Source organism: Pristiophorus japonicus, chromosome 4, assembly GCF_044704955.1.
Source record: "Pristiophorus japonicus isolate sPriJap1 chromosome 4, sPriJap1.hap1, whole genome shotgun sequence".
Taxonomy (NCBI): domain Eukaryota; kingdom Metazoa; phylum Chordata; class Chondrichthyes; family Pristiophoridae; genus Pristiophorus; species Pristiophorus japonicus.
The window spans coordinates 305,956,129-305,981,032 of NC_091980.1; the positions used below are offsets into that span (position 1 = coordinate 305,956,129).

Genomic DNA, 24,904 nt, shown 5'->3' on the forward strand with positions numbered 1-24,904 from the left:
GAGGGAATTAGATATGGCCCTTACGGCTAAGGGGATCAAGGGATATGGAGAGAAAGCAGGAAAGGTGTACTGAGGGAATGATCAGCAATGATCTTATTGAATGGCGGTGCAGGCTCGAAGGGCCAAATGGCCTACTCCTGCACCTATTTTCTATGTTTCTATGTGCAAGGACCACATATCTTCACCACTCTTCCTGGTAACCACTTTAACCATTTATGGTGATGGTTCTTCACTCTCACCTTCTGGTTTAATTTCACACTGCTCTCTTTTACTCTACTTCTATCATGATTCTCTTTCTGTCTTAATTGTGTCTCTTCTACGGACTGTGCCAAATTTGGTTTTAACAACGAGAATCTGGTTCGTGGCTGTCGTTTGAGAAACAACTCTGCTGGTGTTCTACCAGTAGTTGTATGAGGAGTATTTCAATATGTCATCAAAAAATTTGCCAATTTGTGATCCAATGACAACTGTCGTTTCCTTGGATTTGGATCTAACATTTATTTTGAGGGCACATTTTACAAATTGTACAGTGCGCTCTGCTGCACCATTCGAAGCAGGATGGTATGGTGGAACCTTGGTACTTTTCACACCATTTTTGCTCGTGAATTGTGCAAATTCTTCTGAATGAAATTGTGGTCTATTATCCGAAACAATCTCTTCAGGGAGGCCAAATGAAGAAAATAATTTTCGCAAAATGTCCGATGTTTTACTTGTTGTTATTTTCCACATTGGAAACACCTCAACCCACTTCGAATGGCTATCAATCACAATGAACAATTGTTGTCCTTCTAATCAGCAAAATCAATATGTAGTCTTTGCCACACCTTGGGAGGCTATTTCCATGGCTGTAATGGTACTGGTGATGGTTGCTTGCTTGCTTACCGACTAACATGTCGTACACTGACTCACGATGTACTTTATATCTTTATCAAGACCTGGCCACCATAAATAACTGCGTGTAAAACTCTTGGTCAAGCACATTCCCAGGTGCTGGTCATGGAGGTGGTCTAATAATTTGGACCTGAATTTATTTGGTATAACCACTCTTGCACCCCACATGATACAATCTTTATCAACTGATAATTCATTTCTACAAATGAAGAATGGATATGTATCTTTGTCTGTTACCTGGTTTGGCCATTCATTTGCAATATAATCATACACCTTTGACATCACTGGGTCATGTTGCTCCACCAATCTCTTCAGCTGTGACTGGCAGTTCATCAATGTATGAAAAATAAAATACTTCTTCCCTATCGGGTGTAACTTGTGCTGGGGAAGGCAATCTAGACATTGCATCAGCATTACTGTGATCAGCTGATTGTCTGTATTCAATATCATATGTATATGCTGACAAAATCAAAGCCCATCTCTGCATTCGGGCTGCAGTTAATGTTGGAACTGGGGACTTTGGATGGAGGATTGCTGTTAGGGGCTTATGGTCCGTAACGATGGTAAACTTACGACCATACAAGTATTTGTGAAATTTCTTGACCCCAAAAATTAATGCCAAAGCTTCCCTTTCAATTTGCGCATAATTACTCTCACTGGCACTTAGAGTGCATGAAGCAAAAGTAATTGGTCTCTCCTCCCCACTACTTAATACATGAGAGATCACTGCCCCAACTCCATACGGAGAGGCATCACATGCTAGCTTAATCTCCTTAGATATGTCATAGTGAACTAACATGATGCTCTCTACCAATTTGTTTTTACACTCCTTGAATGCTGTATCGCATTCTTTTGACCACTTCCAATGGACCTGTTTTTTCAATAGTTCATTCAGTGGATGTAATACTATAGCCAAATTTGGTAGGAACTTCCCATAATAGTTCAAAAGACCCAAGAATGAACAAAGTTCAGTGACATTCTGGGAGTGGGTGCATTTCTAATTGCATCCAATTTTTCCATGGTTGGATGTAAACCATCTTTGTCTACTCTGTACACTGAGTTTTTAAATAACACTCACTTATGAGCAGACACTCGTACTCTGCTTCTCTAGCCGTTTGAGGACTTCATTCAATATGTTATTATGAATTTGCCTATGGTGCTGAAATTAGTATGTCATCCAAATAACATACTACCCCTTCAATACCTTGCAAAATCTGGTTCATCACCCCTTGGAATATGGTAGGGGCGGAAGACATTCCAAACGGTAGCCTGTTAAATTGATATAGGCCTAGATGAGTATTTATAGTCAAACATGACTTGGATTCCTCATCTAGTTCAAGCTGTAAGTAGGCATTCGTAAGATCCAGTTTTGAGAAGATCTGACCACCTGTCAGTGTTGTGAACAAATCTTCTATATTCGGCAATGTATTGGGGACTTTACCCTATAGAACCTGGTTTACGGTTACTTTATAATCACCACACAATCTTACCTTACCATCAGACTTAGGTACAACAACTATGGGTGTAGCCCAATTACATCGATCTATCTTACAAATAATGTTCTCAGTCTCTAGTCTTTTGAGTTCTTGCTCAACTTTCTCGAGTGCATATGGTACAGAACGTGGCTTGTAGTAAACCGATCTAGCGTCCTTCTGTACCCTAACATTCGCCTTGAAGCCTTGGATTGGACTGCCCGATTCGCAGAACACTGTCGGATACTTCTTGATAACCTCATCCGTTCATGAAAATCTCGCTTCCACACAGAAAATCTTACTCCAATCCAGCTTCAGTGAGCTCAACCAATTTCTTCCTGGTAAGGCAGACTTGTCTCCTTTCACTACTATTAGAGGCAAGTTCTGAAATTGATCTTTATATTTCACTGGTACAGTGATACGACCTACCACAGGAATTTTCTCTCCCGAGTAGCCTCGCAGCTCTATCTTGGATTTCTCCAGTTGAAAATCACGCAATTTGTCGCAGTATAGCGACTCCGGTACTACACTCACGGATGCACCCATGTCAATTTCCATTGGTATCTTGAATCCCGCAACATCTATTTGGATTTTGATGCTTTCCGAATCGCTGTCTGTTAACCTCGTGCTCCTGATGACGTGTAACTTTAACATCTCCTCGTCCTGTTGTTGTTCTTCCATGCTATGCAGTCTCTTGGGATTTCTACTCATAGCTTTGATCGCTGGACTCATAGCTTTAAAAGATGATTTACCCTTCAGTCGGCATGCCTTCGCAAGATGCCCAGTCTTTCTGCAGAAGAAACACTCTGCCTTCACATATGGAGAACTTTGAGCAATGTGTTGTTCCAGGCACCTATAGCACAACTTCGACATTCTGTTAGAATTTCCAGTTTCCGAGACTTTGGGCCCCCACCGTCTTTTACTTTGAACCTGCAGGTGATTTACCTCGGTTGACTGACGACCGTAATCATTATTTAATTCTCGGAAATATTGTTCGGCCATGCCCATCGACCATGCTGTCTGATAAGCAATCTCAAAAGTCAAGTCATCTGTCATCATAACTTCCTTCTGATCGCATCATTTTTCACCTAACCCAAAACGATCCCGTAATGCTCAGTTTTGAAAGTTTCCGAAATTGCAGATAGCTTTTTTAATGCTACGATGTAATCACTGATACTTTCATCAGCCTTTTGATTCTGAATCCCGAAACGATAGCTTTCAGCAATTTCGAACGGTTGGGGATTATAGTGCAGCTCCAGCTTCATTAAAATCTCTAAGCGTTGTGTCCTTTGGCTAGTCAGGCACAAGCAGATTTACAAGGGTTTCGTACAATGCCGGACCCGCCTCCGATAAGTAGATCGCTTTCTTACGTTCCAACACAGTCCGATTCTGGACTGCATTATCTGGAACTTCGATTATGTTATTTGCAGTGAAATACATTTCTAGCCGATCCACATATGCTTTAAAACGCTCCCGGTCGTGTCTATATTCCCCCAAATGTCCGATTACACCTGCCATTTTAATCTCTAGCTGTTCACACTGTGTGCTGTATTTTACCTCGGATTTTGTAGCTTTTTTCCAAAGACAGAAACTTCCAAAGTCTCTCTGTCGGCTGGCCGAATCCTTCCCCAACAAAATTTAAGCTTTAAATCATCCGAAAAATCCCATCTCGCCGCCAATTGTGATATCTGCACAGAGCACAGCACACACAGCTCCTAACATGGCAGGCAGCTCTCTAGGAAGCCTCCGGAATCTGCCTGGTTCTGTTTATTATTAACTATGCAGTTGCAGTACACAATACGTCCACATCCACAGTGTGGAGCTGCAAACATTACAAGCTTACAGACATTACAACTGCAGGTTTGCTAATAAAACTCAAAGGTACTTTCTCCCGATCTTTTTACCTTGTAGGCAAATTGTTTTTCCGAAGGCACCAGGACTGGAGCATAGGGGGCCAAAATTCAGCTCCCCAAAAAGACCTTTTGCCGTCGAAAAGCGGCAACTTCCGGTACCAATGGCTGTCGCTAGCAAAATTCAGCTCGGGGATTTTTCTAACGGTCCCCTCTTCCACCCCACCGCCGCTGACCGGTCCAACGTGCGCACCGCCGATCTCCAGTACCTCCAATGAAATTCAACTTTAAAAAACTTCCATCCGCCGAGCGGTGCCCCTGACAGCTTTTTCTGTCAGTGCACCTTGTTTTAGAAACATAGAAAATAGGTGCAGGAGTAGGCCATTTGGCCCTTCGAGCCTGCACCGCCATTCAATAAGATCATGGCCGATCATTCCCTCAGTACCCCTTTCCTGCTTTCTCTCCATACCCCTTGATCCCTTTAGCCGTAAGGGCCATATCTAACTCCCTCTTGAATATATCCAATGAACTGGCATCAACAATTCTCTGTGGTAGGGAATTCCACAGGTTAACAACTCTCTGAGTGAAGAAGTTTCTCCTCATCTCAGTCCTAAATGGCTTACCCCTTATCCTTAGACTATGTCCCCTGGTTCTGGACTTCCCCAACATCGGGAACATTCTTCCTGCATCTAACCTGTCCCGTCCCGTCAGAATTTTATATGTTTCGATGAGATCCCCTCTCATCCTTCTAAACTCCAGTGAATACAGGCCCAGTGTGGGACTTGGCTGCGTGGCAGCCATTAAAGGTGAGGGCCCACTGCCGCGGCCATTTTATTTATTTTGCCGGCCGACTTCCAGTCAATTATGCCCCCAGGTTCGGCCGGGCCGGCAACAGGCAGCCTGGCATCCCCTCTTGGGTGCGAGGCCATTGGCTCGGCCGAAATTCTCCCTGGTGGCCCAGTGGACCTAACCTAAAAAAAAAAATCGCAGCGTGTCTCCCCTTTAAGTGAAGGGGAGAGCCGTGGTGACGCACACAGGTCATGATGTCATCACCGCTCCGCTGATGATTGACAGCGGCGGTGACTCCGTCCCACCTCAACCTCCGTCTCCTTTATGACCAACTTCCGGGCCGCTTCAAAAAAACGACAAGCTGAATTTCGTGAAAGAGGCGACCTCATCCGATGCAGCGGAAAAAACACTTGAAGAGCGACCTGTTTTGGGCGGGGGTGAATTTCGGCCCCCAGATCTTTACACCATAACTGGGTCTGTTTCTCCACATCAAGCAGTTTTCGTATAATCTGAATTTAACATGAGAATTTTTAGGAACAGGGCAAGGCCCAGGAAGTCTGCCCCATTTTTCCTGTGTATGTGAAACTCGCCTGGAACAAGATGCAGTTTACTTGTGCCCCCCCTTGCTCTTCTCACTTCAGAATCAGAGGATGGGTTTGTAAACTTTGGTTTTTATATCCTGTGTGTTTTCATTCAAATTTTATACAGCAATCTCTCTATCATCAGCTATCAATTATACGATACGGAATGTGTATCCATGTTCAGACATGTCGTCAAAGAGCACATCAACAGTCAACCTTCACCACACGGACTGCAGCGGTTCAAGGCGGTGGCTCACCACCACCTTCTCGAGGGCCATTAAGGAAGGGCAATAAATGCTGGCCTTGCCAGCGACTCCCACATTCCATGAACAAATAAAAAAGCTACAGAACTAGGTGACCTTACTGATCTAACCCAGAAAGATGATGCAAGATCCCAGTACCCCTTGGGCTCCTCGGATAATTGCTTCAGATAAAGCTGCCTTGTTGGGTAACAATTAAAAAAAATGCTCTTGCTTTACAGAACAGCCCTGTCAAAGCTATTCGGAGATGAAAGGTCATCAGCCTGAAACGTTAACTCTGATTCTCGCTCCACAGATGATGCCTGGCCTGCTGAGTATTTACAGCACTTTCTGTTTTGATTTCAGGTTTCTAGCATCGCAGTATTTTTCTTTTGTTTTTGAATTATTTTTGAAGTGCAGCTAGGAAGGAATCACAGCAGCCAATTTGCAACCAGCAATGTTTCACAAAAAAGAGATAACTGACTAATTGAAATGATTTTAGGAATGTTAGTTTAGGGATAAATATGAGGGTTAATTAAGAGCTAGTGGATGGATGATTAATGACTTGGGTTTAAAACGTTGTGTATTGCAGAAAGAAGGTAAGTGAAGGAGTCCTACAGTTATGAAAGAATGAGCTGGAGGTGTGTGACGTGTGATGAGTCTTAATTTCAACACAGTGAGGATGCAATGATAAGGAAAAGGAAGAGTAGGTGGGACAATATATTGGGAGCTTGGAAGGAACGATACACACAGATTTAGGGAGGCAGCAGTACTGACAAAGCAGTAATGGCTTACAACAGGTGGAAGAAACAGTACTGTTTCTCTGCACTTTCTGCAGGATCTCGATCAACAGATGGATCGACATAATAATGATGCAGAAATCTGCACTGCACCAGCTTGATCCTGGTTGAAAGCAGTTTCGACCCAAAATCCATGATCTATTATGAATCTTCTGACCCCTAAGACTCACCATTTCTTCTAAGAAGATAAACCTGGTTTCATTTACTTGATTCTCCAACAACATTTCTAATATTACACACACCATTACACATCTTTTAACTTGTGGAATTTGAAGGTGATGGAAAAACGAAATTGAGATGGTGTTCATTATACTGGGCAAAAAACTTGGAAGGAGCTGGTGAACAAGTTACTAAAGAAGTTAAAGAGTAAGTATTTACTCCAAGACTACATGTACTTCAATGACCAATATCAACGTTAACCTCGAGAGTGCAAGGTAATATATTTTGGTAGGAAGAATAAGGAGGCCATATACTCCTTGGCAAATAAGCGTCTAAATGAAGTAGAAGAGGAGGATCTGCGGGTACAGATACACAATCACTAAAGGTAGCGATACAGGTTAATAAGGCCATAAAAAAGCAAACAACTCACTGGGGTTTATTTCTAGAGGGATAGAATTAAAAAGCAGAGAAGTTATGTTAAACATACAAAACCTTGGTTAGACCACACTTGTGAACAGTTCTGGTCTCCGTATTATAAAAAGGATATAGAGGCACTGGAGAAGGGACAAAAATAATTGACTAGAATGATACCAGAACTGCGAGATTATATCTATCAGGAAAGATTGAACAGATTGGGGCTCTTTACTCGAGAAAAGAGAAGACTGAGGGGTAACCTGATAGAAGTCTTCAAAATTATGAAAGGGGGTTTCATAGGGTAGACGTCGAGAAGATGTTTCCACTTGCAGGCAAGACCAGAATTAGGGGCCATAAATATATAATCTATCCAATAGGGAATTCAGGAGTAACTTCTTTACCCAGAGTGTGGTGAGAATGTGGAACTCGCTACAACAGGAAGTAGTTGAGGCGAATAGCATAGATGCATTTAAGGGGAAGCTAGATAAACACAAAGGAGAAAGGAGTAGGTAGTTATGTTGATGGGGTTAAATGAAGAGGGTTGGGAGGAGGCTCGTGTAGAGCATAAACACCGGCATGGACCTGTTGGGCCGAATGGCCTGTTTCTGTCCTGTAAATACTTTGTAAGTATGGTATGCATTTACACTACAATGGCCACATCCCATGAACTAATAAAAAAAGCAAGAGTGTACATTCTTACACAAAATAAGCAGCACAACTTTCATCACCAATATTGAAATAAATCTAGGGGAGCCTCTGTGGAAAGCATGCGAATGACAACCGATTTGATTGCTGAGGAGTGTCCTAATGCAATCTCACTGATAATGGCTGTTTGTCATATATGCGAGAAATTAAAATCCTTGGTCAGTCCTGGCTGTTGGTGAAAAAGGCTTACTGGATGGATGCACAGCAGTTGAGCTCCACGGTCTAGTCAAAGGCCAGCTCGAGAGGATCAATCGGGAAGCGCAATTGGGTCACTGATCATTTCCATTGGGAAAATCAAAGCCTCAGGAAGCACCCGACCTATTTTACTAAATTGCTTATTGCGGCTGAAAGTCGGACTGTATTCTGCACTAGGACCTCTAGTTCAGCCAGCTACTCGTGAGCTACATTACTGCAAAGATCCTACAAATCCCCTGGGGAGGACAGACGCACCAACATTAGCGTCCTCGGCCAGGCCAACATCCCCAGCATCGAAGTACTGACCACACTCGACCAGCTCTGCTGGGCAGGCCACATTTTTCGCATGCCCGACACGAAACTCCCAAAGCAAGCGCTCTACTCGGAATTCCTTCATGGCAAACGAGCCCTAGGTGGGGAGCGGAAACGTTACAGGGACACCCTCAAAGCCTCCCTGATAAAGTGCAATATCCCCACTGGCACCTGGGAGACCCTGGCCATAGACCGCCCTAAGTGGGCGCTGAGCACCTCGAGTCTCATTGCCGAGTGTGCAGAAAACAAGCGCAGGCAGCGAAAAGAGCCTGTGGCAAACCAGTCTCACCCACCCCTTCCCTCAACGTTCATCTGCCCCACCTGTGAGAGACTGTGGTTCTCGTATCGGACTGTTCAGCCACCTAAGAACTCATGTTAAGAGTGGAAGCAAGTCTTCCTCAGCTCCGAGGGACTGCCTGTGATGATTATGACATTACTGCTCTGCTCCATGTTTATTACGATGACTGTGATCCGCCTGATCTCATCTCCTGACAAGTCAATTCTATTACAGAAGAAAATGGAATTTACCTGTTCAGTTTGGTAACTCATCTTGCCACCCTGTGACCCTCAAAAGATACAATGCAGTTAATCTCTGACTTTTATCTTGTGCTTTTTGAGCAAAAGAAGCTTTCAATTTTATCTGTGCTGTGGAACATTGTGAATTGGGCACTGCAGACACAGAAAATTAATTGTTTCGAGTTTTAGGTGCAGTGTGGCTGTTTCGAAGCTAACATTTGTTATCAAAGATTGTGAATGGAAACTACTGTGGTGTTGGTAGTTTAGTGAAAAATTACCATACCAACTAACAGATTAGATCATTCCTCAATTCATCATTCACGTGGTGTTTTCATTTTACCTCCTCCAATGCAAATGATCCCATAGTGTGTCAGCTGTGGCTCAATGGGTAGTATTCTCACCTCTAAGTCAGGTTTTGGGTTCAAGTTGCACTCTAGGGACTTGAGCACAAAAATCTAGGCTGACCTTCGAGTGCAGTACTGAGGTGGTCGCCGGTCAGCTGTGCAGAGCTGGTCTCCAGTCGTCTTGGGTAATCCTTGCCACTGGACTAAGACCTAGCTCTGTCAAGCCCGTGTGGTGGCTGCAGTGCAACGGCCACCACACGTTAAAAAAATCCACGCACGGGTATCTTCCACCCTTCAACATGTAGTTCGGGACCTGGAATATTAGGTCTTTCATTGAAACACCTGCAAACTCATCCTTTTTTGGCGCGGAAGCACGTCATCCTCTATACGAGGGACCGCCTATGATGAGGAGTGCTGAGGGAGCGCTGCACTGTCGGAGGTGACGTCTTTCAGATGAGACATTAAACTGAGGCCCCGTCTGTTCTCTCAAGTGGATGTAAAAGATCCCATGGCACTATTTCAAAGAAGAGCATGAGGAGTTATCCCCCGGTGTCCTGGGCAATATTTATCCCCCAATCAACATAAAAAAAAAAATTATCTGGTCATTATCACATTGCTGTTTGTGGGAGTTTGCTGTGCAAATTGGCTGTCGCATTTCCCACATTACAACAGTGACTGTAAAAGTACCTCAATGGATACAAAGCACTTTGGGACGTCCTGAGGTCATGAAAGGCACTACAGAAATCCAAGTCTTGCTTTCTCTTTGCCTGTGCCCCAAGGGGCAGTCTGCTCTGAGACCTTTCAATGACCAGCCAATGGGAAGTGTAAGGCATCATCAGGGCACAGCATCCTCCATGTGGGAAGATATTGCAGACTCCAGCCAGTGCCTCCTTACTTTGCATGGCTTAGATCGAGAGTGGAGTGGAGTGGGGTGGATTGAATCTGCTCACTTGCACTGAACGTCACTGCAACAAGGCTGAATTCATTTTGCTTTTCATCAACTTTTTCATCACATGCTCAGTGTCCGAGTCATGGGTTCAATTGTTGCTGCAGCTTGGTTACATCATACAAAAATAAATCAAATATTTTTATGGATGGTGTTTGATTAGGGGCTTGTTTTAGCAAGGGAACCATTCCAACATTTTGTCAATCATGAGCTGTGCCTCTTTAATTCCTATGTACCATTCTCTACAGATGGATTAATGTGGTGACAGAAACCCGGGTTCACAATGGAGTTTTAATATTTGAGGAATACCCAAGATAATTGACCAACGGGTATGGATTTATATATATATATATATATATACACACACACACACTAAGGTTATTAATCTGTGTAGGAGGGAGCTTGTAAATAATCACTAATCTGTACTGCTGCACACTTGTTCCAAGGAAAATGACAGACAGGGAAGGGATATTTGATTAGTATTAACTAAACACAGTCTAGGTTGATGTTTAGCTCCAGAAAATACTAAAGCATTGTTGTGGAAACACACACTAAACAAAAGAACTATTGCGACTGCAACCCATTTCCCATCACTGGAATAAACCATTCCTGCTCTTTCTCATAAAGTGAAGAATGACAACTATTTTAATTATTCATAGACTCTTAAACTTATTAGTTACTTCAAACTGACCTTTCAAAGCTATTCTGAAGTACTAGGATGAAAGGTCATCGGCCTGAAACGTTAACTCTGATTCTCCCTCCACAGATGCTGTCTGACCTGCTCAGTATTTCCAGCACTTTCTGTTTTTATTTCAGAATTCCAGCATCCACCGAATTCCGCTTTTGTATTGCTGAAGGACTATTCTGTGGCTTTGACAACCAAAATCTAAAAATAAAAGACACTGCAACTTTATGAAACTCTGGGAATTGTGATTTATCCTGCAGTGTGCAAAGTTTTTAAACTAGGGTTCCTGGATCCTAGGAGCTCTGTGAGGGGATCCCAGGCTATCTTGTTTCTGGACATGCCAACAGATTTGTCTATTTTTTCCTCCAATGGCTGCCTTTATTTCATGTGATATTTCTGTTGCTCTACACTACTAATGCGATGAAAGAGCAGTTTGGATAGCTCACATTATCTTACAGAGTTGGGATGGCGGGGGGGGGGGGGGGTTCTCTGGCGTTGTTTTAATATTTGCAGCGACCCCCAAATGGAGCAGTGTGGTGTTTCACTATCCTGTTTACCTGCATGCTCATTCAGTATGACCAGTACTGTATGTGCATCACAATCCAGTGAATCTTCAGTGTGTAGTGACCCTTGCTGGAAGGCACATGCATGTGAGGGGACAGGTTTGAGCCCAGTGGTGAGGTTGCCCCACAGTCGAATGTCTGTTGACATGCATTGTCAAGGCTCACAATGAAGAATGACTGCTTGGATGAGGTGTGTGAGGGCATATGGGTTCATATAGAACACATACTGACCAAGAGTCGGTGCCTTCAGAAGCAATGTGTGTTAGTATAATTAGACAAACATTTTTCTTTGGTCTGTAAACATTGAGTGTTTGTGACTATACTTTGCTGCACAGGTTAACAGAAAACAAATTATTTTCTTGCTTGCAGTTTCAGTCTTGATATTAATTGATCTCTTCTGCTATTCCAAAATATATTTCAAGTGTAACTGTAATTACTGATGATCTTGGGTATATTTAAAACAGGACAGTGATGTCCCCACCCACGCAGGGCTCCAGTGATGAAACTGCAGTCTTTACTGACACTAAGGAATTACAGTTAAATGATGCTTGCTGTTTACCATCACAGACATTCTATGTGCAATATTAAAAGAAGTCCTGCATTACGATGGAAATCTGTAATTGTGAAACATTTTCACATTCTTAGTTTGAAGCATATGTACGCACGTGCACTCACACACACCAAATTGTAAAATTGGGTTCAATAAATCTGGTAATTTATAGGCAGGTGTGAAAACAAAGGTGACCATGAAAGCGGACGGATTGTAAAAACCCAACTGGTTCACAAATTATATTAAAGAGAACCTGCCATCCCTTCCCGGTCTGGCCTACATGTATCCCCAGTCCCTGTGTGAGTAACTCTTAATAGCCTCTAAAAACAATTACTACAAATGACCCACCACCTTCTCAGAACAACTAGGGGCAAAGAGAAAGAACAAACTTGAATTTAAATAGTGCCTTTCTCATCCTCAGGATATTCCAAAAAGCTTCATAGCTAATGAAGTACTTTTTGAAGTGTATTATGCAAATTGTCCTACATTACAACAGTGACTACACTTCAAAAGTACTTCATTGGCTGTAAAGCATTTTGGGACATACTGAGGTCATGAAAGGCATGATATAAATCAAGTCTGTCTTTCTTTTCACTGTTGTATGTAGGAAAACGTGGCAGTTAATTTGCAAACACTACAAGCTCCCCAAACAGCAATTGGCTGCATTGTTTGAGGGATAATTGTGGCCATGATAGTGGGAGAATTCCTCCGCAATAAATCCAGCATTGCTAGTGTCTCACACACACACACAGGAAGATCTGCTTCGAGACCATCACCAAAGGTGCTCAGAGGTACACAGGTCTGGGCTGGAGCACTGGACCCTTTGATGGGCCCTCCCTTCAACAGCGTTCAGCGGACAGAGCTGATCAATCTAACAATGACGTAGTTTTAGACACCTGCTGGAGAACATTCTGAAGGTCAGGTTGTGAATACACTTAGACCAAGCTGAGTGAAAACAAAAAAAAATAGATTTACCACAAATACACAGATAAATTGGTTGTTATTCAAACATTTAAAGACTTGAAAAATGTGGCGATGTACAAAACCCCCACTTCCCTTCCCAGTTTCCCAAGCTCCTGCATACCACGCATCTCTTTTAGCCAATGGGAAGGGACAACCTGCTCCCAGTATTCCAGCACTGCAGTTCAGAATCAGTTGCTGGAAGCTATGTTTGTGGTCAATATTTATCCCTCAACCAACATCACTAATAAACAGATTATCTGGTCATGATCATATTGCTGTTTGTGGGAGCTGGCTGTGCGCAAATTGACTGCTGCATTTCCTACCATCATCATCATCATAACGAGGATGACTTGCTTCCACGCCAAAAAAAAGGATGAGTTCACAGGTGTTTCAATGAAGGGTCTAACATTCCTGAATTATATCCTGAAGGGTGGAAGATTCCTGGTCGTGGATTTTTTAACGTGTGGTGGCCGTTGCACACCAGCCACCACACGGGCTTGACAGAGCTAGGTCTTGGTCCAGTGGTAAGGGTTATCCAAGACGACTGGAGACTTGCTCTGCTGCACGGACCTAGTGCGTACACATATCGCAGCGTGGGCTGATCCATGCTGCGCCTTCACAGTCTCTCGCCGCTCCTGCTGTACCTGCCCACGCTCCAATCACCGACCTGGACCTTGAAGACGTCACTCTTCGCTGCTGTTGCCCTCCTGCACCAGCTCACACTGCTCCCTGAAGTGGCCTCCACGCTGCTCCCGTTTTCTACATTACAATAGTGACTACACTTCAAAAGTACTCCAGTGGCTGTAAAGTGCTTTGGGAAGTCCTAAGGTTCTGAAAGACGCTATATAAATGCAAGTCTTGTTTTTCTATGTAAGCACATTCCCAAGGATAACTCTCCCTATTATTTTCCCCCTCCTCTTCCTGACAACTCCTATCTAGGCAGCAATGAGGAACACAGCTGAGTGCGGAATCAGGCCAGTGGCTCTTGTGACGCATAGCATTACCTTAAATATCACTACTAACGTAATGGATATCTGTGTAATAAAGAGCTGATTCATGTTACATGCTCAGATTGACTGGTCAAATCATGCACTAACCCCAACCCACACTTGTATTCAAACATTAGGAATTAAAAGTTAGCACAAACAATCTGTGACTAACAATCTCCCATCAGGTTCTATTCTGGAGTTAGCGAGCTTGACCAGATCTAACCACTTGAACGTCACGGGCATGTGTAGCCACCTCTTGTCTCCTAAGCCAGAATAAAAACAGCATGAGACTGTATATTTACTCATGTGGAAAGACACACAATTTAATTATAAATTAAATATTCAATTCCTCAGGGAAGTTTTGCAAATATACATTTCAAACTCATTTGAGGTGAAACATAGAAATTTCCACTCCCAGTATTTAAAGCTGAACCTTCTTTGACCCCTTGACATAAATGACTTATGTAATTGTGGAATGACACAGTAGACTGAATAAGAAATCAGGCCAATATCTTTCTCAATTTAATCATTGTGAACTCCCTAAACTCTCATTTTTTTTTTTACTGTCCTAGTTAGTTATCAGTAACATCGACTGCAAACCAGAGGGTTCCACCTGGAGTTTACACAGTGAGGCAGCACTCAGATCATCACTCAAGATTATTGCACCCGGCAAATAACTGACTTCATTCCAGCAAGAAAAACTAAACTTAACTTAAAAGCAATCCTATTCTCAATTTGTGCCAGTGCTTCAGTTCGTCTCAGTAAATCTGATACTGGGCTTTTTTTTTTCCAGACTAGTCAATCTCCCGTATTGTTGTATACAGAAAGTCAAAGAGCAAGTGCAGTTTTCCAGTGAAAGGGGTTAAAAGGTGAGAGTGATTGGACCAGGGTATGCAGACATAATTCAGTTCCTATTTTTAAGTTATACATTCAGTCCTTATTTTTTTTATATATATAGTATTTTGATTGTACAGGTGCAACATCCCGAATCCGAAAACCGGACATTTTATGCGTCGCAGATGGAGTCATCCGGAACCCAGAATTATTGTCCGAAAACTGGACATTTTTGAGCCGGACAAGATGTCGACATCGGGCAGCGAGAGACGAAGAAACCGGTAAAAAGCGCAGTGCCGGGAAATCGTCGGCCGGCGTGAATCGGCAGGCGGCGAGGAGCGCGGAAATCGGCGAGTGGACGAATGGCAGGAATCGGCGAGGAGCAGAGGGAATCGGCAAGCGGAGGGAATTGGCGAGCGGAGGATCGGAGGGAATCGGCGAGCGGAGGATCGGAGGGAATCGGCGGGTGCCACACATGCACAAAGCTCCAACAAGTAACCCAGATCTTACCCATTTTTGAAATAAATGACGTGTGCTCTTTGAAGTCCTGTTTCGAGGAAGAATCCCAATTCTTGTTCTTGGAATGCTGAACCAGGCTTCGGACTCCTGTTCTGGATATTGGTGTTCAATACCTGGCTCAGAAAACAAGAACAATGTGTTTTTTTTTTGCCAACCTGTCTTAACTTGGTTAAGGAAAAAATGATGCACACCTCTTATAAATAAGCACAAATAATTGAGGTTAGATATACAGAACAAAACATTTTTAAAAAGCAAGGAAAATGCAGGCTTTGAACTGAGATGGTGCAGTGAACTATATTTAATATTCGAACAATTATAGTACATGTTTTCAATTGATGCAAAGTAGTTTCTCATCAACAGAAATTATGCAACATAAGCCTAGTGCAAAGTTGCTCAAAGCAGATTTAGACAAGGAATGTGAGACCATCTCATGAAGGCACTTTGACTCAATTCCTGCTGCAATATGTGCAAATCAAACTTTGAATAATTCTAATTGACAGCCTGGGGGTGTTGCTTTTGAACATTTTTCACCTTTTTAATTAATAAAGTAGCTGTCCCCAACTTTATTTTTTGACACCATTTCTACACCAGTGAGCAGAGCTCTGCCCATGCGTATATAAAAGGGTATGCTAATAAGAGTTAAATGAAGTAGGGAGAGAGGAGGCTTGTGTGGAGCATAAACCTGTATGGGCCCATTGGGCCAAATGGTCTGTTTCTGTGCTGTAAATTCTATGCAATATGTAAAAGTGTGTCCAAGTGTGCAAGCATGTTGATGTGGCGAGTTCTAGTCAAGCTTGCAAGCTGGTTATAGCTTCGTGTGGGTGTGTGCATGCACACTTGTGTGTGTAAGTGTGCGAGTGTGGCACAAAGCTGCATGGCTGAGTGCATTGACATTTGCGGGAAGTGTGGATCTGTATGCTGGAGTTTGTGCCCACACAAGTGAGAGCATGTGCCTGCATATGTGCATGCAATTTTTTCTTTAAAGAGAATACGTACAGGGAAAATGATCAAACGAACTGTCCAAAAGTGTATACATGCATGGAGCTTGACCTTCCCTCGCTGGAAAGCAATGTGGAAGCAGCAGCTTAACATGAAGATGCTAGTCCTGCATTCCTCCACATTCGAACACGTCTCAAACCGGTACCCTATAGTATAACCGAGCCTGTGTAAGATTTCGCCTGGAATTTCCGCCAGGGTAAAGGGCTCTCCCAATCTCTCGCTGTAACCTCGGTGGGAGATTGGATACATCCTGGGACACAGCCACTCATTCTGTCTCCCTGGGGTTTCCATCAATCTACCACCAAGTTATGGGGGGGGGGGGGGGGGGGGGGGGGAGGGGGGGAGGGAGAGATGGAGAGATTGGGGAACCCGCAGAGGGAATTCTAGCCTGTTTTCTCTATCTGTTTAGATATGAATCAAACTTATGGTATCTCAATCACAGATAGTTTATAGTTTTTACAGGAATGTGTGGAAGTAGAAGCCAATTATCGTAGTTGGAAGGTGATTCTGCCTTTGAGTCAGACTAGTAGACATAACAGGCATTTAAATTTACTGTATGTAGGTAGCAGTTTGAACACTAAGCAGAACTGATCCCAGCTCAAGAACAGAAATAACGCTCTCTAGCTGTGTACCAGTTTGGGCTACATATAGCAGGGCAATCTTTACTTGCAGCGTAAAGCAAAAGCGGCTCTTTGTCAGTCCATATTTTAAGAACCCACGATTTCCTTATAAACACACAAGCACCTTCCTGTATATTTGTGTACCAGCATGCATCTGCACATGGCACTTTGGCTGACAGGACTGAATATGACATGTTCCATTTAACCCTTTCAATGACAAAAAGTCAAAAAGTATGTCAAGGTAGTCACTGCTGCTTCTGCCCATTAGTAAATTCGCCATTCACTGTTTTATTAAATTGCCTGTATTTTTCACTCGCCATCTGAATATTACATTTTCAAAAGTAAATAAAAATTTAGATAGGAGAAATAAGAAGATAACACAATCTCGGCTCCAATGGTCCCTCTAATGTTTGTTGGCGCCGCGCTGTCCCTTTCAGGGGCTGCGCGGGCCATTCAAAATACCACGCATGCGTGGACTTTACATTGAAAAGCCAGCATGCCAGCTGCGGGTTGCCTGGAGCGCTACACAGCTGCGCAGCTTAAAAGGAACGTCGCGCTGCTCTTCATCCATAAAGTACAGATGGAAAATTTCAGATGCCCAGTATTGTGCAACAGACTGACACAAAAAGTTAGTACATTACATAACATATGCACTACGGAAGTAAGCAAACAGGTTGACAATTTTTAATATTCCTTTGTAGTACCTCAGGTAAAATACCACTTTTCTTCAGTTCAGATTTTAGGAGATAAAATGATACAGTTGACCAGAGTTATACCTTTGACAACAACAGCTTGCAGTTATGCAGCACCTTTGACGTAGTAAAATATCGCAAGGCACTTCACAGGAGCGATGACCAAACAAAATTTGACACAGAGCCACATAAGGAGATATTAGGACGTGTCCAAAAGCTTGGTCAAAGAAGCTTAGGTTTTAAGGAACATCATAATGGAGGAGAGGCAGAGGGGTTTAGGGATGAAATTCCAGAGCTCAGGGACTAGGCAGTTGAAGGCACGGCTGCTAATGGTGGAGAGATGAAAATGTTGAATGTGCAATTAGCCATAATTGGTGGAGCACAGAGATCTCGGAGAGATATAGGGCTGGAAAAGGTTGCAGAGATCTCGGATGGTTGTAAGCTACAATGGTATCCAAGGAATTGTGTCAGGAACTTGAGCCAGTTTGGCTGCTTTTTATTTTTATTCATTTATATAATGAGTAACAGAGCCCCAATGATCATTGTGCCCCCACTAGCATTCTGCCTCCTTGAATAAAAGTAGGAGAGCGAGGGTAGAAATGGAAGTCTGAACACAGACAGTGGATTACAAATGAATTTTGGGATGAAAAAAAACAAAGTCAAATGATGATGGCATATTTGGTATTTGTGACAGAAGTGGGAGTTCGAGGAGGCGGGGCGGGACGTCGAAGAGGCCTACAAAAGGCCCAGCGTTGTCAGACTAAGGTCCCGAACTTAAGGAAAGGTAACTTCGATGGTATGAGACGTGAACTGGCTAGAATAGACTGGCGAATGATACTTAAAGGGTTGACAATGGATAGGCAATGGCAAACAGTTAAAGATCACATGGATGAACTTCAACAATTGTACATCCCTGTCTGGAGTAAAAATAAAACTGGGAAGGTGGCTCAACCGTGGCTAACAAGGGAAATTAAGGATAGTGTTAGATCCAAGGAAGAGGCATATAAATTGGCCAGAAAAAGCAGCAAACCCGAGGACTGGGAGAAATTTAGAATTCAGCAGAGGAGGACAAAGGGTCTAATTAGGAGGGGGAAAAGAGGGTATGAGAGGAAGCTTGCCGGGAACATAAAAACTGACTGCAAAAGCTTCGATAGATATGTGAAGAGAAAAAGATTAGTGAAGACAAACGTAGGTCCCTTGCAGTTAGATTCAGGTGAATTTATAATAGGGAACAAAGAAATGGCGGACCAGTTGAACAAATACTTTGGTTCTGTCTTCACGAAGGAAGACACAAATAACCTTCCAGAAATACTAGGGGACCGAGGGTCTAGTGAGAAGGAGGAACTGAAGGATATCCTTATTAGGCGGGAAATTGTGTTAGGGAAATTGATGGGATTGAAGGCCGATAAATCCCCGGGGCCTGATAGTCTGCATCCCAGAGTACTTAAGGAAGTGGCCCTAGAAATAGTGGATGCATTGGTGATCATTTTCCAACAGTCCATCGACGCTGAATCAGTTCCTATGGACTGCAGGGTAGCTAATGTAACCCCACTTTTTAAAAAAAGGGAGAGAAAATGGGTAATTATAGACCGGTTAGCCTGGATCAGTAGTGGGGAAAATGTTGGAATCAATTACTAAAGATGAAATAGCAGCGTATTTGGAAAGCAGTGACAGGATCGGTTAAAGTCAGCATGGATTTATGAAAGGGAAATCATGCTTGACAAATCTTCTAGAATTTTTTGAGGATGTAACTGGTAGAGTGGACAAGAGAGAATCAGTGGATGTGGTGTATTTGGACTTTCAAAAGGCTTTTGACATGGTCCCACACAAGAGATTGGTGTGCAAAATTAAAGCACATGGTATTGGGGGTAATTTACTGACGTGGATAGAGAACTGGTTGGCAGGCAGGAAGCAGAGAGTCAGGATAAACGGGTCCTTTTCAGAATGTCAGGCAGTGACTAGGGTGCTGGGACCCCAGCTGTTTACAATATACATTAATGATTTAGATGAAGGAATTGCGTGTAATATCTCCAGGTTTGCGGATGACACTAAGCTGGGTGGGGGTGTGAGCTGTGAGGAGGACGCTAAGAGGGTGCAGGGTGACTTGGACAGGTTAAGTGAGTGGAAAATGCATGGCAGATGCAGTATAATGTGGATAAATGTGAGGTTATCCATTTTGGTGTCAAAAACACGAAGGCAGAATATTATCTGAATAGCGGCAGATTAGGAAAAGGCGAGGTGCAACGAGACCTGGGTGTCATGGTACATCAGTTATTGAAAGTTGGCATGCAGGTACAGCAGGCGGTGAAGGCGGCAAATGGTATGTTAGTCTTCGTAGCTAGACGATTTGAGTATAGGAGCAGGGAGGTCTTACTGCAGCTGTACAGGGCCTTGGTGAGGCCTCACCTGGAATATTGTGTTCAGTTTTGGTCTCCTAATCTGAGGAAGGACATTCTTGCTATTGAGGGAGTGCAGCGAAGGTTCACCAGACTGATTCCCGGAATGGCAGGACTGACATATGAGGAGAGACTGGATCGAGTGGGCCTGTATTCACTGGAGTTTAGAAGGATGAGAGGAGATCTCATTGAAACATATAAAATTCTGACGGGACTGGACATGTTAGATGCTGGAAGAATGTTCCTGATGTTGGGGAAGTCCAGAACCAGGGGACACAGTCTAAGGATAAGGGGTAAGCCATTTAGGACCGAGATGAGGAGAAACTTCTTCACTCAGAGAGTTGTTAACCTGTGGAATTCCCTACCGCAGAGAGTTGTTGATGCCAGTTCATTGGATATATTCAAGAGGGAGTTAGATATGGCCCTTATGATTAAAGGGATCAAGGGGTATGGAGAGAAAGCAGCAAAGGGGTACTGAGGTGAATGATCAGCCATGATCTTATTGAATGGTGGTGCAGGCTCGAAGGGCCAAATGGCCTACTCCTGCATCTATTTTCTATGTTTCTCTGTTTCTTATTTAACCTTGCATCTCCTGAAGACACCTGCGAGTGCCAAGCCATTTCTTTCAAGCCAGTGTGTGGCACAATAATAGTTTTCAGCAGTTTGGAATAGAACCAGCATGGACTTAACCCCATGATAAAAGCTGGCTTCTTGAAAACATGCTAAGGCAGGTACAGATACAACGTCCAAAATCCAGAACCCTTGGCACTCGATCCGTTCTGGTTTTTGGGGGTTTCTGGATTTCAGACAAAATAGTCTGAAATCCAGAATCCTTGACTGAATCCATGCCGGGTTTTGAGCAGCGAGGTCCGAAAACCAGCACGGATTTGGTCGAGGATTCCAGATTTCAGACTTGATTTTCTTGTCTGAAATCTGGAATCCTCCACCTAATCCGTGCCGTATTTTGGGATTTGCCTCAAAAATGTCTGGCTTTTGGACAATAATTCCGGACGACTGCATCAGCTATGCACAAAATGTCCGGTTTTCGGAGTTCCGGATTCGGGACATAGCACCTGTACAACCAGAGGAAACAATTTACAGATTTTGTGGACTGAAACATTTTTTCTGAAAGCCCAACAGGAACAGCAATCTGGGTAAAGGAAAGGGTGTGTACATGCTCCCACCGAAGGTTCAGTTTTGAAATGCACCAACACACATCAGCCATGGCTCAGTGGGCAGCACTTGCCTGAGTCAGAAGCTCGTGGGTTCAAATCCAACTCCAGAGATTTTGAGAAATAATCTAGGTTGACAATCCAGCGCAGTGCTGAGGGAGTGCTGCACTGCCGGAGGTGCCACCTTTCAGGTGAGATGTTAAATCGAGGCCCCGTTTACCCTCTCATGTAGACATGAAAGATCTCATGGCACTACTTCAGGGGAGTTCTCTCCGATGTCCTGGCCAACGTTTATCTCTCCACCAACTACTGTTTGTCGGAGCTTGCTGTGCAAAAATCGGCTGCATTACAACAGTGGCTACATTTCCAAAGAGTGTTGACTATGAAGCACTCTGGGACCTCCCGAGGTCCTGAAAGGCTCTATAGGTTCTTTCTTTCTATAGGAATGTGGAAATTACTAGACAAAAACGACCAAGCTCCATTTAATTTGCCTTTTACCATCCTGGTCGTCACATGATACAACGATAATGGAGCAGTTGACTAATCATATCAATGTCAATCAATTAATTTGCAATAGACCCAGAATTGAACCAGAATACCTCAAGACTCCAGGTTAATGCTATAGTCTGTGGAGAGTTAGCTGATCTCACCAGGCAGCAGATGCTTCTTGCATTTGGTCTGGGCCAGGAAGGGTGGACGGAAACAAATCTACCAGCGTCTCTGATCTTGATCACTATCCCAGCTGGAACGAGCACATCTCTGCACACACGCAGATGTGCAGTTTCCAACAAGGAGGTGAGCAGTTCGGAGAAGATCATGCTTGGTTGTGATGCCCCTTATGGTTCAATAGTCCAACAACAGTCACTACAACTCACACATAAGAAATGGGAGTTTTGGGAAAGTGCTTGGCACAAGTGTGAATCCATAAGGACATAATGGCCCAGAAATCCCGGTTGAGGTCTTCCCGTGGGCGATCGACTGAAAAAGTTTTTAAAAAAAGATGCGCACCTGCCTGTTCCTGCTGCGCTCATGACACGAGAGATCCCATTCCTGAGGCCTTCACCCATTGCGCGTCAGAGCGCGTGCATATCGGGACGTCCATAAGCTGGCGCTGTAGTCACATAGAAACATAGAAAATAGGTGCAGGAGCAGGCCATTCAGCCCTTCTAGCCTGCAACGCCATTCAATGAGTTCATGGCTGAACATGAAACTTCAGTACTCCATTCCTGCTTTCTCACCATAACCCTTGATCCCCCGAGTAGTAAGGACTTCATCTAACTCCCTTTTGAATATATTTAGTGAATTGGCCTCAACTACTTTCTGTGGTAGAGAATTCCACAGGTTCACCACTCTCTGGGTGAAGAAGTTTCTCCTCATCTCGGTCCTAAATGGCTTACCCCTTATCCTCAGACTGTGACCCCTGGTTCTGGACTTCCCAAACATTGGGAACATTCTTCCTGCATCTAACCTGTCTAAACCCGTCAGAATTTTAAACGTTTCCATGAGGTCCCCTCTCATTCTTCTGAACTCCAGTGAATACAAGCCCAGTTGATCCAGTCTTTCTTGATAGGTCAGTCCCGCCATCCCGGGAATCAGTCTGGTGAATCTTCGCTGCACTCCCTCAATAGCAAGAATGTCCTTCCTCAAGTTAGGAGACCAAAACTGTACACAATACTCCAGGTGTGGCCTCACCAAGGCCCTGTACAACTGTAGCAACACCTCCCTGCCCCTGTACTCAAATCCCCTCGCTATGAAGGCCAACATTCCATTTGCTTTCTTAACCGCCTGCTGGACCTGCATGCTAACCTTCAATGACTGATGTACCATGACACCCAGGTCTCGTTGCACCTTCCCTTTTCCTAATCTGTCACCATTCAGATAATAGTCTGTCTCTCTGTTTTTACCACCAAAGTGGATAACCTCACATTTATCCACATTATACTTCATCTGCCATGCATTTGCCCACTCACCTAACCAATTCAAGTCACTCTGCAGCCTAATAGCATCCTCCTCGCAGCTCACATTGCCACCCAACTTCGTGTCATCCGCAAATTTGGAGATACTACATTTAATCCCCTCGTCTAAATCATTAATGTACAATGTATGGGGAGCGAGCAGGGAAGTGGAGCTGAGTCCATGATCAGATCACCCAAGATCTTATTGAATGGTGGACAGGCTCGAGGGGTCAAATGGCCTACTCCTGCTCCTATTTCTTATGTTCTTATGACCCCTAGTCAGCCAGAGGAAATATTCTCCCTGCATCTACCCTGTCTAGCCCTGTATATGTTTCAATGAGATCACCTCTCATTCTTCTAAACTCTAGAGAATATAGGCTTCGTCTGCTCAATCTCTCCTCATACGGCAATCCCCCCCATCCCACGATTCAGTCTGGTGAACCTTCGTTGCACTCCCTCTATGCCAAGTCTATCCTTCCTTAGGTAAGGGGTACTGGGAGGATAGATGCACCAACATTAGTGTTCTCGCTCAGGCCAACATCCCCAGCATCAAAGCACTGACCACACTCAACCAGCTCTGTTGGGTGGGCCACATCATCCATATGCCCAACATGAGACTCCCAAAGCAAGCGCTCTTCTCGGAACACTTACACGGGAAGCGAGCCCTAGGTGGGCAGAGGAAACACTTCAAGGTCACCCTCAAAGCCTCCTTGATAAAGTGCAACATCCCCACCGACCCTGGCCCAAGACCGCCCTAAACAGAGGAAGAGTATCCAGGAGGGCGTTGAGCACATGGCTCTGGGCAGCCAATCCAGGTACAGTATTTTCTCATTCATAATGGGAACTCCGTAAGTAGGAGATCCCATTATGATTGAGAAACACCCCCCCAAACACCAAAACACAAATAAAAAATAGAAAAAAAATAGACCACATATTTAAGATTAATTTAAATTAAAGTTATTTATGTCTTCTAAAAAATATATATTTTCCCGATATTTTAAAAAAGCTTTTTAAATTATGGTTTAAAAGTGGGCAGGGTTTTTAACAATAAAATGTGTTTTTGAAATTTTATTTTACAATGTTTTGTATGTTGTAAAACTCTTACGCCTGTAAAAGTAGGCTATGCACCTACTTTTATCAGGCGCAAGAGTTTTCAGGACCAGATATGGGTAAATACCGCAATCTTGCCCATGCGAATGTCCTGGCTGCCGAGATGCGAAGGATCTGTCAAGCTTGACAGATCGGAAAAGCCGTTTTTCAGTGCATGCACATAGTGTGCTGAAAACCGGCTTTTGCGATGCCTTCCCAGGTCCGTACACACTGTGTACGGACCCGGGGAGGCCGGGATTTCGAGGCCAATTACAGAATTTACAGCACAGGAACGGCCATACTGCCCAACTGGTCCATGCTCCACACAAGCCTCCTCCCACTCTCTTCATCTCACCTTATCAGTATATCATTCTATTTCTTTCTCCATCATGTGTTTACCTAGCTTTCCTTTAAATACATATATGCTATCGCCACGACGACGCCTTGTGGTGGCGAGGAGTTCTGTGAGCGAGACAGGAAACAAATTGCCACTTCTTTTAATCACGAAGCATGAAAACATTCTATTTCAATAACCAAATGAAAGCCTTTACACAAAAATCAGAACTATGTATTTTTGTTATTGGAGAAGTATTTATGCAAATTACAAATCTAAACTCATCTTTATGGCCAAATTGGAACCTTGTGGCACAACTCTGAATGAGTCA

The 24,904-nt window shown here is 43.7% G+C and overlaps 1 protein-coding gene across 9 annotated transcripts in view; it reads right to left on the reverse strand.

Moving 5' to 3' along the window:
- Positions 1-24,904, reverse strand: part of ttc7b (tetratricopeptide repeat domain 7B) — a 453,719-nt gene that overhangs the window by 271,869 nt on the left and 156,946 nt on the right. For all 9 annotated transcript variants that reach the window (XM_070879667.1, XM_070879664.1, XM_070879666.1 and 6 more), the window contains one exon: positions 15,308-15,429. In XM_070879667.1, coding sequence (XP_070735768.1) covers positions 15,308-15,429 — 122 coding nt within the window. The remainder of the gene's footprint in view (positions 1-15,307; positions 15,430-24,904) is intronic.